General features: G+C 33.7%; 1 protein-coding gene across 2 annotated transcripts in view; it reads left to right on the top strand.

Moving 5' to 3' along the window:
• Nucleotides 1–11,485, top strand: part of LOC136043774 (protein white-like) — a 46,040-nt gene extending 34,555 nt beyond the window's left edge. For both annotated transcript variants that reach the window (XM_065728688.1, XM_065728690.1), the window contains exons 9-11: nt 2,731–2,836; nt 6,135–6,315; nt 11,325–11,485. In XM_065728688.1, coding sequence (XP_065584760.1) covers nt 2,731–2,836; nt 6,135–6,315; nt 11,325–11,426 — 389 coding nt within the window. In that variant the 3' untranslated portion in view covers nt 11,427–11,485. The remainder of the gene's footprint in view (nt 1–2,730; nt 2,837–6,134; nt 6,316–11,324) is intronic.
• The last annotated feature ends 3,162 nt before the right edge of the window (nt 11,486–14,647 follow it).

Consider the following 14,647-nt stretch of genomic DNA (forward strand, 5'->3'; position numbering starts at 1 on the left):
ATTGTTGTAAGTCTGTCTTCTTTTATATATTTATGTTCTGCTGAGGATTGCCCTTGGACATAGTGCCGAAACATTCATACAGATTTAAATTCCACTCTCTTACGAAAATAATTCCCTATTGTTCTTCTTGTTTTTGATATTTGCGGTCTTACGCCAAAAAAGACATAAAATAAATAAACAAATGAGTAAATAATACATTGGTCCCACTATTTTTTTTTTACTAGTTATGATTTCACCTTATCAAACAACCATTCAAAGATGGCTTTGAAAAACTATTAATGGACACAAAAAAAGTATCTGCATCATATTTACTATATCAGCTGAAAATAGTGATTTCCCAAAGAAAAAAAATTCAAAAAAAAATAAAAAGCAAGATACAGGCCAAAAACGAACAGAAATAAAAATGTATATCGAGTCAAACTTAAAACTAAGAGGAGTTAATTTGAATAAATAATCAAGTCAAACTTAGAAGGAACAAAAATCACCACTGGTAAAAGTGGAACTATGTCCTCTCAATATCCTTAATAGTTAGCGTTTCAATCGCATTTTACAGACAACAAAATATATTTTTAAACAGGCTGTTATTGCCCAACTGAACGATTAAAAATTGTGGAATCTCCCAAAAAAATTTTTTGTAAGACAAAAATATCTTAAGAAAATCAGCCTAGTTTTATTATTCTAGTATGCAATAAATTTGTATCCCACACATTACTTTTTAAACCATTACTTATAAATCTAAAGAACATGAAATGGCTAATACGATGTTTATTTTCTAATTGAAAAATATTAAAGCAGTAAAATAAACAGATTACTTCTAAAATTACCAATTGACGTCTAAACAGTTTTAGTTAGTAATCAGTTATCTATCCTTTAATTTTGAATGAAATGGAAACAAAGCGAAAAATAAAAAATGTCCTTTGAAAGTTACACAACTAAATTGAAAGCCACGAATGTGTTTATTCTGAGAAAATTGGGTTTTCTATCGTGTAAACTGGTTTTGTATTATAAATATTTTTTTATTTTATGACACTACTCTATTCGTTTTAAGGTTTTTTTTATTCAAGTACAGTAATTTTCGTTTGTTCTAAGGGCGATCTTACGCTTCTTAAATTTTGTTTTCAGTATCCCTTTATAATTTTGTTGGCACTGTACCACCTTCTTGGGAATAATTTTTAAAACAAATTCCCGTTCCCTTTTTAATTTAAAGTTTATTATGTGCCAACTTAAGGATTGTTTGGCAATCATTTTAAGTTTTCTGTAATATGATTTGTAAATAAAAAGAGGGGAAATGTATTGATAGTAGTGCTGAGCTTATTTGAATTGATCGATTCCCTGGTAAAACTGAAGAGCATTCCACGGGAAAGCCCATTTCTAAAGAATTTTCTTTGTTCTGAAGCTAAAATTACTTGATTTCCATTCCAATGAGAAGATTTGGAATTTCCTCTACTTTTTATTTAATGTTTCAAATCGAAAAATTCATCCTTATATGCAAGCTGGGAATGCGAAATCATTTTCTTAGTCTCCTGAGTGTAAAGGAGGTATTCCCCTGAAATATATATTAAGAATTCGTCTGAGAGTCCTTTCCCTTCTTAAACAGGCTTTGTGAAAGCCAAATGCAGGCTTAGAAAAATAAAACTCACTTTTATTGACAAAAGTATCAAACCATATAAACTTTTTTGGACTCCTTTTGAACTGACTCTAAAACATACAAACTCACCAAGAATAGTATTTACCTTTCTAAGTGGGGACGCTGACTAAGAAAAACTTTAACCATCTAAAACTCAATCCGACAGTATCCAGAAAGTAAAATCAAAGGCAAAATATGAAGTCTGCTAGTATGATGACCCGTACAATAATATTAATGCTATAAGCTAATATGTTTTATTGTTCAAGTAGAGCTTGGAATTCAATAAATTTAAAGCGCAATTGAAAGTAGTTTAAATAGGAGAACTTAAAGAGCGGGTGAAAATAGTCTATCTATAAGAGAATAAAGAACACCGACAAAAATAGTTTATATAGGAGAACTAGAACATTTGTCTGATAACTTAGAACCGAGGGCTCAACTCAATCAGCGTCGGTCGCCTTTTGGGATGTTTTTGAAATCTGATACAAGTTTCCAAGTGCATTCAGTCTTCAAAACTGTTTCTATCGGTTACTCTACCAGTATCAGGACAATTCGGTATGCATGAAATATTTATGGACTGTATATTGTCGTGAAAGACTTGTAAGTCTGTTTTATCGTGCAGTAAAGAGACTGTGAACTATGGGTATCTTCATCTTTGTGTATCTTACATATCGTATCTTTATGAAAATAAGGCTACACTGTGCTAAAAATCTGTCGTTATTTCCTTATTTAATTCATTTCTTCCTTCAGATTTGTCCTTCTTCAAAAAATTCAGATGTGTTTCTTCCTTCAAGAAATTCAGTTTAAAATATGAAGGGTCTATAGTAAAGGGCTCAAAGTGATACTTAGAAGGAATTGTAATTATTATGGCCGTTGAATCTTGGCGTACCCCAAGATAGATTTTTTACTCTATCTTCTTTAAGCGCTGGCTTAGACGTATGAATCTCGGCTCCATGCTGACCAACGAAATAAATGATCAGATAGGGTTCGATTAACTATTTTATTTTCGCTTGTCGAACATTACTAAGCTTGTTCGATTATTTATCGTGCTATATTTTGTATCGTTCAGTTCTTGTTTTAAAAATTAAAACTTTGTTTTGTTTTAGGGTATATGATGTCTTGTATTGCCACTTCAACTCAAATGGCACTGGCATTAGCTGCTCCTTTTATCATTCCTTTTCTTCTATTTGGTGGATTCTTTCTCAATTCATTGTAAGGCTTTTTTGTACTTTGCTTGTTTTGGTTTAAGATTCATAATCTACATGTTGTATGCCAATTCAGAAATCAGCTATTTTCAGTTTTAAGTTTCTTCATATTTTGTCTGGTTATGTCTTTCGGAGCAACACTTCTGATTTCGCAGTTTGATTTTCTATGTCCATGTTAGGACATTTTCTATGTCCTATGTCAATGTTTTTATTCTGAACAGTGCTATGCAGCTCGTTAAGAATGGGAGATTACAATCCGAATTTTTTTTATTATTAAGGCTTATAAGAGCAATAAAATAAATATTTGTTTTACTTGGCTACTGACAAAACCAAGCTCCAATACCGAGCTCTGTTGGATCTATTTAAAGTCAGCCTCATGGAACGGAATACCTCTAAGGAGAACCCGAGTTCTAAATTTTGTATCTTTTCTAGATTTCCAGGAAATTATTCAGAAAAAATGGATCTTCAAACACTAACATACACTTTATATGCTCTTTTGTTTCTTTTTTTATCGAGTTTTCTGAAACACCAAATACAAATAAAGCTTGTCTTTCTTGGCGGTAGGTGAAAGTTGATTTCTACATTGAGACCTCTGGTGGCTGATAACTACGTAGATTGAAATCTTTCTCATTGAGAAATCTACAAAAAGATTAGGCTAATTCTCAGTAGAAAATAAACCTGAGAGGGCAAGGACTTCCATACTCCAGGATTACTGTGATTGTTACGTAATAGAGAGTCTTGAAAAGACCTTCAGGGGCCCACTAGGGGGGGGGGGGCCTTCAAGACGCTGGAATCTGACGAGTAGTTACAGCGGAACCTCTAGCGACCAATTCCATTGGGGCCCTAGCAGTCAATTTTACCGGTAGCCCCTAAACTAACCATCGGGGCCCTAGCAGTGAATTCTGTTGGAGGCCCTTGCATCTAATTTCGATTTGGGGTCCCTAACCTAATCAAAGGGGCTCTGGCATCCAATAATTTCATCGGAGGACCTAGCATCCAATTCCATCGGGGTCCTAAATCCAATTTCATCAGGGGCTCCTAACCCAATGTATTGACCGGGGCCCTAGCAACCATTTCAACCGGAGGCCCTATAGGGAACTAACAGTCAATTCCATCAAGGACCTAACAGTCAATCCCAACGGGGCCCTAGTATCCAATTTCACCGGTAGCCCTTAACCTAACCAACGGGGCCCTAGCATCCCATTCAACTGCGGGGTCCCTACCGAGCAATTTCAATGGGTTCCTAGCAATCAATTCCATCCTGGCCTTAGCAGTCAAGTCCATTGGGAGCCCCAGCATATAAATTCACCAGGACCCCTAACTGAACCACCGGTGGGGCTAGCATCCAGTTTCACTGGGGGCCCTAGTATCCAATTCCATTGGGGCCAGAGTATCTAATTTCATCGGGAGCCCCTAACTAAACCTAACCAGTGGGGGCCCTAGCAACCATTTCAACGGTGGACCCTATGGGCCCCAGCAGTCAGTTCCACCGGGGGCCCTAAAAACCAATTTTAACAGAGACCCTAGCATCCAGTTCAACAGCAGCCCTACTGAGCAATTCCAACGGAGGGGGGCTAGCATCTAATTCCATTGGAGGCCCTTAGCAACCAAATTCACTGACAAGACGTTATACAAGATGTTCCAAGATTTCATTGGTTGTTATGTGATGGGAAATGTTTACTTATATTAAGCTTGACGCATTCTAATATAGCTTGTTTCTTCGGGTCCCATGGGGGAATCCCTGCCTGTAAATGTGGACGACACACACGTGGGGTGCTACGTAATGACAATGCACACGTGATTGTTACGTAGTACTTTAAGAGATTTCATTTTCTTTCAAGACATTTTTCTCAAGGGGCAAAAACAACTTTTATTTCGAATAGTGTGTTTGATATTTTATTGAAAATGGTATGTATTTCGAATAATAGGGTTTTTATTTGTCAAAAGGGCAAAAAACGATAGAAAGTTGCCATAAAAAACAAGGTTACGCCAAAGAGCTAATCAAAGTAGACTGAATGCGCAACATACAATGAAACTCATTTCTTGGTCTCTCAGCAATTTCTTATTTACTAACGTTATAAAAGAGAAAACGTTGCAACATATGTTATTTTCAGTAAAGTGCAAATGACGCCCTGGCCTTTAGAAAGCTTAGGGGGCGTTATTTTTCTCCCATTCCCGGCAGTTTCTGTTTGTTTTAGGTCTCGTGTATTCTTTAACAGTAAATTCTATTTGTTTTAAATCTGGATTGTTATATGAATACATTCTAAACATTTTGGTTTAATGCAGCTTTTTACTTTTCTTGGAAAACTTCTACTTTGGATAAAGTAAAGGGATTTGTTAGAATCTTATGGTGTGATACTCTTTAAAATAAAATAAAAAATTTTATATAATTGAATTATAATTTTTAATTTATCGTGACTTTGAATTCGTGATTTATTATGTTCACTATTATATATATATATATATATATATATATATATATATATATATATATATATATATATATATATATATATATATATATAGGTTTTTGAAAAAGCCTAATAAAATTCTGTTTTACTTCTTTAATATGATAAATGTACAATTGATTTTTTGGCTAAATACCCTGGACTAAATTATGGGACACGATTTTTTTTTTCCGTCAGCTACTGTTACCAGTGACAATTTAAATTCTTGTGTCGAAATAGCACTTTAATATACTATTTCTATTGAAATTGACTTTTAATTGTTGTAAAAGAACTTTCTTAATGTATAAGAAATTATATTATAAAAAGAATTCTTTTCAAATTGAGTTCATTGCCCTGCATATGCGATGAATGGCAAAAAAGTCTTGTTCTTGTGTGATGTTTCAGTATTTGGATGGTTCTGTGCATATGTATCCTCTATTCGTCAATGTCCTATAAATACAAATATTATACTGTCTACATTTTTACAGTTTTATGTTCAATATACGAACTGCTGTGACTCAAGACTTATTTCTTTTATTCCTAGTTCATTTTAATTTTCGCCTATGGAAGTGACGTTATGCAATTGAGCTCTTTATTTGTTTCTTAAATTCTAATGATCACTGCAGGTATCCTTTTCTCGATGCATAAATATTCATATATTTATCTATGCACAACTAGTAAGATGTTGAAACTTTTATAATTATCTCCTTGATTTCAAGCATTTCTCGTATAGCTTTTTATTATTACGCTTTTTCAGATCCTCCTTTATTTTTGGGATCCCCATAACATTTTGTGGACACGTGACTGTTCCAATCTTATTTCAGATATAAAAATGTCATAATTTTACCTTGCTTTCAGATCAGTCCCTGTTTATTTTGTATGGTTGAAGTATCTGTCTTGGTTTTTGTATGCCAACGAAGCTCTAAATATAAACCAATTTCAAGGTCTTGACAAAATTGGCTGTGTACCAGGACCTCAAAATATTACTGAAATCTGCCTGACTCCTGACGATTTATTTGAGAGATTAGGATTTCAGCCCGTAAGTTTTTCTATTTGACTTAGTTTAACCAGTGCTCTCACTCTCTCCAAGATTTTGAAGATTCTTCGAGTTTCCCCAACGAAAACAAAAAAGTTTTATTGAAAGTAAACAAAGAAGAGAACAGATACACCCAAAATAACCATTTGAAAGTAACAAAGAAGTAAACAAAGTACTTTCTTTTGAAAGTAAACAAAGAAGAGAACATATACACCCAGAATAACCATTTGAAAGTAACAAAGAAGTAAACAAAGTACTCTCTTTTGACAGTAAACAAAGAAGAGAACAGATACACCCAAAATAATCATTTGAAAGTAACAAAGAAGTAAACAAAGTACTCTCTTTTGAAAGTAAACAAAGAAGAGAACAGATACACCCAGAATAACCCTTTGATGATGAATGAGTTATTAGTATAGGTCAATGCAACGACTCTAAAACTTAAAACACGCTAAGATTAAAAATAACTTTAACTGCAATAGGCGTTTAAAAGCCACAAAGACATACCTCTCATGTTTTTACTTCAGTTAATTGAAAAAAAAACAAGAAAAGAATTTGCTGGAAAAAAGGAAGTTTAAATATTCATACATGGGAAAAGAAATTAACCATGATTAATTAAATGAAACCAAAAACAAACAGGACTTGAAACGTATATTATCTGACTTAAAAATAACATATTTTATTGCAGTTGAACAAATAAAAGAAATTGCACTTTTGGAAAATGGAAAATTGGGTCACAAATCAAAAAAACAATTTTACTTAAAATTTATTTGTCTTTGCTTAGTTTCCTTGACCCTATCTCTATACCGTGTATGCTTTAAGCCTGCTGGCGAAGAAAAATCGAGTATAAACGTCCCAAATCAATATAACAAAATTGTTCTCCCGAAACGTTTTTCACCTTATTGAGTCGTCTCTGATCCAGTCTACACACCCAGAAATTTAAAGGAGATCAAAAAGTAAAATGTTGGCCCATTTTGGAGTGCCACAAATTGAAACAACCTTTCTTCGCAAATATTTTGTCTTCTTCGGCTCATTTTTTTCAGTCTAAATTTCCAGTAGAGTCCAAACCGATAGAAGACCAAAAAATAAAAAATAAAAAAATAATAAAATCGACTTGTCTTCTTGTCTCTGCCTATATCCCCTGTAACTTTCATGCTTATTTGAGAACAAACATTTGTTTCTAGATATTCTTCCGTCACTAATAAGACCACCATTTCTTTTGCGCCCCAAAAACGATTATTTTTTTTAAGTATCTGGCCTCGCAGCTTTCTTCCAATTTTGGTCTTCCTTTTCGTCTGTGCGGTTCTTTCTACATGCCAATTAAGTCTTATGGACACCCAAAATACACCAAAAATAAGTTAGGTTAGAGACGATAAAAATGTTGGGAATCACCACAACAGCCAAAATTAGTTTCAAATTTGTTTCGTGCATCAGGTTCCCAGGGACAATTTTGAAGCTGATCAAAGACGTGAAACTTATGGGCCTGTTTATGCGAAAATCTATGCAAGTTTTTAATAAATTACATTTTGAGTAAGTAGCCTGAGCCAGACAAGTTAAAAACTATGATTAAAGGTCGATGTAGGTTAAGGAAGTGGATTTTAAAGAAAGTTCATAAGAAGTAAGAGTTAGTGTAATAGCTGTGCATTAAGGAAATCAGAACCCAACCTGGCCTCTGTAAGGCAGGGACGGGGATACTTGTTACCAGTACTTCTGTCGGATTGGGCTCTACTCTTCTGTATCTATCTTTCGGGAGTATTTTCGTCATTTTTGTCCATTTATGTTATGTTTGGTCATCAAAATATTTACCAGAAGGTGTGTCTTATGTTAATAAATCTTTGCATAAGGATGTGCTATTTCTGTGTTCTTGAAGATCATTACCAAATCCAAGCATTCTGCGGCAGTAGAAAGCTATCTCTTAATGCAAATAGTTGGAGCACTAGCTAAAAGGACCAATTCAGTATTTTAGAGGGATGAGGAAGGATGAGCCTGGTATAGGATGAGCCGTCAAGACGCATTTCAAAATCAAACGCATGTTCTCAACTAAAATCGGTAACGAAGTAAGAGCTAGTGTTTTAATTGGGATTTTTGGAAGTTTCGACCCCCTTCATTTTTTTTTGGGGGGGGGAGGTAAAGGGTCACTAAATTTTGTCATCAGCACGTCTACCAGAAAGGGCCCTAACCAAGCTTTTTGCCTAACCTAACCAAAGTGTTGCCTAGATTATTATGGTGTCTCACCACATACGGTTCATTGTGGAATCAGGAGTTAATTGGGGTTCTGTCACATTCCCGTAGATATGGGTTATTTTGCTTTGTCTTAAAGGAGAATGGAAATGCTTTGGGAGAACAAGGTATCGAATTTGGTGAAACCTTTCCAGACTTAGATTATGCCAGATGATTTGAGCATCCTAAAATAAATTCTTAGCATAAAGGGATTCTAGGAGATTCTGAGAACTCATCGACGGGACCCTGACAGTTGAGCTCTTCATTTGGTTCCTCTGGTTTGTGAGTCTTCTTGAGAAATAGAGTTGATGTGTTATCTTCGGGAGCTAACCTTTGGCATCTTCTTGGAATGTCCTCTTGTCTAATGATAGGGTGTACTATGACTGTCACTGAAGATGGCAGAGTTTTCTCAGATTTTGCAATTTAGCACCATGTTGCTTTCAATGCGTATGTAGACAAGGAGGTTGCTTCTTTTGTTTGAGGCGTTCGCCATATGAGTTTGTGTTTAGGCTTTTCACACGCTTAGTTTCTTGCCTCTGAACATTTTCGGTAAATTTTACATCTTGCCTGGTAGAAGGACCAGTAAGGCACATGTCAAGATCAAGATGGGGTCTGACAAGAGCTTTCTTTAATTTTATGAATATTGTGGCCTCTTGGCTAATGATGGTCCATTTTTATCAGACCATAGCTTACATCTACACTAGAAACCACATGCTAAGCATGCCTGTGGATGTTCAACTTGTGATTGATGATGGTTTCAATGCCCCTGTCTTCTTCCCTGCCTATTAGATGCCCCCTTGTTTTAGTGATGAGATTGCAAGATGAACGGGTAGTCATTGATTGTTGGGTCCAAGGTGTAATCTAATTTGTACCAAGAAACATTTTTCAGTCGGTACCATTATAGAGAGTAAAAGTGGTCTAGAAGCATACTCCATATCTCCTTACCCATTTTTAGTGAAACTTGGTTATTTCGCACCTTGCTTGAAGTGGAACAGGATTTATGAATATAAATAAAAGGAAGAAGTGTAATTTTGATTATTTATTGTGCATTATTGTTTTCATCAGTTGAGTTGAAATTTATCCGGTAAATACGTAGGGAATATGGAGTATGATGATGATGATTTCTAGAAGAATGTTTCCTTTCACCAACTTTTATAGGGAAGTGCTCAAATCAATGCAAACACCTTTCGACCTATCTTACTCATTAAAGTATCTTGATTTATATGAAAGTTACTACACAGGTACCTACAACCAAGGATACAAAAAACATGAAATTTTTTTGACAGTTCATATTTACTTTCCAGACATTAAGTTTTATTGTTCAGTTGTATTTTTATGCCACGATGAAGGCCTCGTAAGTAAGAATCATAAAGTCTATTCATTTTCAAGGGTGAAAAAGTGAGCGTTTTTCGTTTCTGGTAAATTTGGGCTAGGAGATTCGTCTTTGAGAAAGCTGCTATGCAACGAATATAAATGATAATGCAAGGCAATGATGTAGTATCGTAATTATTATTAAAATTTTTGTGTGATATTCGTGATAGACAGAATCAAATTGTTCTTGCCATCGAATCCATCAGAAACAAATGATGGTCGTTATGTATTTAGGCAAAGTTACGTAACCTGATCTATCATGTAATTAATTTTTAAAATAAAGACAAATATATGTTAAGGTTTTGTGTTTTGGGGCCAAGTAATAACGGCATTAACTTAAATATGTGATTCTATTGGAAATAAAAGCATCAATTTGGTGTCAGAAATAAAAAAAATTTAGAAAAAATCAGGAATAAAATATGTTGAAAGCAGAAAAAACGTATTTTTATATCGCCTTTAAGAAATGTGTCATTATTTTTAAAAGAAAATAATTTTTCTTTGTCCTAGCATTTTAAGCAGTGTTGGTGAATCAACAGCTACTCCGATTAATCAATGGAAAAAGAGAAAAACCAAAGCATCGCTCCTACAAAGCTTTTGTTGATGATGCTGAGCAAATGCTGTTGCAGTACTCCACTTTTCCAAAGCAACGCATTCTTTTTACCAATTTGGGCTTTATTTCTACATATTAAGTACTGCTTGTTAAGTACCTTAAGTAAATTTTGTACATTGAATAGAGGTACAAAATTATAACAAATATAAACAAACAATAAATGTAACAAATATAAACAAACAAACAAACCTTTATAAACAAACAACTTGTTTTAAGCTCACTTAAATAGCGACATTACAACTTGAAACAACCAAAATTACCTTGTACAGAAGATGGAGTGTTGTCTCCTCAACTCCCCACTTGTGATGTAAATTGGCTCCTTATGCTTTACTGAAAACTTAGTACAATACAACAGACGCCCAGCTGGCGATTGGAAATATTTCATTGATTTCTAAATTTCTGTTCTAAAAAGGAACTTTTAGAAATTGTACAAAAATTAAGAATTCATGGCGAGTTGTATTTAGGATACTTATGTTCCAGTTTTAGCCTCGCCTCTATAACTAGGATCTTTGGAAAAAAAAATTGTAAAATTGACGGGTGGGGTGCTCTAAGCAGGGAGCAGTGTGTTGGCATGTTTTTGGGTAGTGAGCTGAGTATGAATTATTGACTCAAGTATATATATATATATATATAAAACTTTTCAACAATTCCTTCTGTATCTAATATGACACTATAAATAATCTTCATCAAACCTTCGACATTTTTTTATAATAATAATTATTATTTTAGGATTATCATATTTAATTCCCCTGAAACCGTCCATCTATTTCTACTATTAATTGTTTTATACAGTTGCATTTTTTTTTCTTTTTAGGACAATCTGTGGTTTGACATTGGAATGCTTTTTGTGCTAATTGCTGCCTTTAGATTAGTTGCGTTTCTCGCACTGCTCGCAAAAACTTACAGAAAAGGATAGCCTTTCCTCTATTTTATATCTATTTTGTATTTATATTACTAAATAATGCTTTACTTAAAGTGGTTTTCTTTGTATAAACTTAGCACAGGTCTTCAAATTAACTTCAAATTATCAAATTATCTTCAAATCTTGAGGCACGGATATTTTTTACCTAATTACCATAAGTATTAATAATCTAAAACACTATCGTTTGACAAAACTAAGAGTATGAAAGAAATATATATATATATATATATATATATATATATATATATATATATATATATATATATATATATATATATATATATATATATATATATATATATATATATATAATATAATTAAGATATGAAAACGATGGGAATTTTTAAACAGTGAAAAAAAGTGAAAAGACAAAACAAATATTTCAACAAAGGCTTTTCCTAAGACGTCTCCAGCACTAAAAAAATTGACGAATGTTTTAAAATCTAATTTAGGTTTCAGTTTTTTACATTTAGACTGATATGAAAGTAAAGGAAAGAAATCTTAACCCTTAAAGTGTCTTTTGAGAATAGTAAAGCAGGATCAAATGTCGCAAAGGTCTTTAATTTTTGAATAGTTAATTTGGTTATTTTTGTAAACTTGACAGTATTGTGATCTTTTTGTTGTTGTTGCTGAAAGTATAGTGCATAAAAATAAACTGTTTCAAATAGATATCGTTTCAGTGAAGCAAGAATGAACTTTGTCCTTTAAAGGTTCTGAAAGGACGGCAGTCCAATTTTTGTTTGTGGTAATTTTTTATTTTAACTGTTTATTCATAATAATTTTTGTTCTTTTTAAGTATTTTTCCTTGTTATGTGACTATTCCTACCTGTTTTAGATTTTATATTGTTCTTCATTAATCTTTAAAGCATGTTTAGCAAAAAAAAAATTCTATAGCTTAGTTTATATAAATGAATAATTTTTGTTCGTTTTGAGTTTCAATGCTGCTCCTTATTTCCAGTTGAAAAAACTTGTTTTTTTTTTTATATATAATAACCTCCAAGCACAGCCAAATGTAACAGTATGTAGCCGTCAAAGTCTAAGGTATCTTTGAGCACACCCCCTGAAACTAGTAGCTGACTAATACTTAATTTATGTTCTGTAACAACAACATCGTGCAAAGCCGTTCGCTAAAAACGACAAGCGTTCAAATTGGGGTTTGCTTTCTTTCCTAAAACATATTTTTTCACATGAATTTATCATTTAAGCACAGCGAAATGCAAGTGTGTGTGGCCGTCATAATATAAGGCCTCTATTTATGCACCCCTTGAAACTAGTAACTGACAAATATCTAGTTTACCACGCCTAGAAGCATAATGTAAAGGTGAACACTAGGGACTGCCGTCGTTCTAATTGGGGTTTACTTTATTTTCTAAAAGTAACCAACATACTTCTCAGATTTTTAAGTTTTTGGGAAAAATAACTATTTTAAAATTTTCATCCATCATCATTGAGCTATGGGACTGTGAGTAGCATAAAAAGGCACTGGAGGAAGACAAGTATCCTTCAAACTACTTTCAGCCCTATCTATGGTATCATAAGTTTCATTTCTAGTCAATTTAGCCCCTCCGAAGTTTCCACGAAGACCAGTTTTTGGGCCCATTTTTTTAGTTTAATTTGGGGAGAACTGTGTCCTGTAATATTTTTTGTTTATTAGAAGCCTCTTGATGCAATTGATTCTGATTGTAAATTTTAACTTATCTGAGACAGAAAGATTTTCTGCCTATATTCATGGTTTCTAGTTTGCCCCCCCCCCCACTATTACAAACAGTTTGATCCTTTTGACCTAGATACCAAGCTTTTAATTGTTCTACCAAACATTCCAAATAAAACAAGTTCTTCTATCCGTTATAAAACCTAAGTGTAAGTCATTAAGACTTTGCGTCATTTATGGTCCTTGCTCTGGAGGTTGCACTGGTCTATCTATTTTTAGAGGCATATCTATTAGACGTTTTAACTACTTTGAGCATATTGGACATCTTAAAATATGATCCAACCGTTTTGTGGTTTCGTAGGGGTGGAGTAACCAAAGACAGAACGAAAGAGGGGGATAGCTGACTCATTTGACTTAAAATGGCGCTAGATTTTTTTTATTTCTAATCAAATAAGCCAATTCCGAAGTTCTTACGAACATACCTTCCATATGAAATGGCCGGGGGGAATTTTCAGTTGCAAGAGTATTACTTTTAACCTAGGAAGCTTTATAATGCGGTTAAATCAAAAAAATAAGTTTTTTTTAACTGCAAGTATGGAGCGACATTAAAACTTAAAACGAACAGAAATCATTTCGTATATTGAAAGGGGTTGTCCCCTCCTCAATGCCTCGCTCTGTACGCTAAAGTTTGACTCTTTGTCACAGCTCTACTTTTTAAAACAATTAAAAAACATTAACGTAAAGAGCGAGGGGTTGAGGAGGGGAAAACCCCTTTCATATATGGAATGATTTCTGTTCGTTTTAAGTTTTAATGTCGCTTCTTACTTGCAGTTAAAAAACTTGTTTTTTTAATCTAATTTCAGAACATTTTTAAATTAATGCAGGTCTTGATTTTGGCTCACCAAACATGAATAAATGAAACGAAATTCGCATCTTATTTATTTTTTTTGGCTAAATGGCTTTCTCATAGTTTTGATCAGACGATTTTGATCAAAAAAAGGGTGGGGGAGGAGGCCTAATAGTCTTCGAATTTTTGTTACTTAAAAATGCAAATTGATTTTTTATGAACGATTTTGTTTATGAGAAACATACCTACCTTACGAATTAACTTCCGTAACAAACTTCTATATTTGTGTATTTTTATTACGTAAAGGATAGGGTTCACCCACTCGTCAATACCTCGCTCTTTACATTAAAGCTTGAATTTTGTCCCAAATCCTTAAGAATGACCCCTGAATCAAAAAGGCCGTAGAATAAATAGTTGAAATTACTAAAAATACTTTAGCGTATAGAGCAAGGTATTGTCGAGGAGACAAACCCTGAACCCCTTTATATACGTAATATGTTATGTTAGTTTTAAGTTTTAATGCTGCTCTTTGCTTCCAGTTGAAAAAAAAAATATTTATTTTCTCATTGTTGTTTTTTCAAATAATGCTAGAAAATCCTGTACCCCCTTCATGGAAATTATTTTCCCTCATGAAAAATTCCTCCATGGAAAGGTACTCCCACGTAACCCCCTCCTCCGACCCGCCTCCACCCCCAACGCAAGAAAGTCCCCCCTGAA

Source organism: Artemia franciscana, unplaced genomic scaffold, assembly GCF_032884065.1.
Source record: "Artemia franciscana unplaced genomic scaffold, ASM3288406v1 Scaffold_979, whole genome shotgun sequence".
In the NCBI taxonomy this organism is placed as follows: domain Eukaryota; kingdom Metazoa; phylum Arthropoda; class Branchiopoda; order Anostraca; family Artemiidae; genus Artemia; species Artemia franciscana.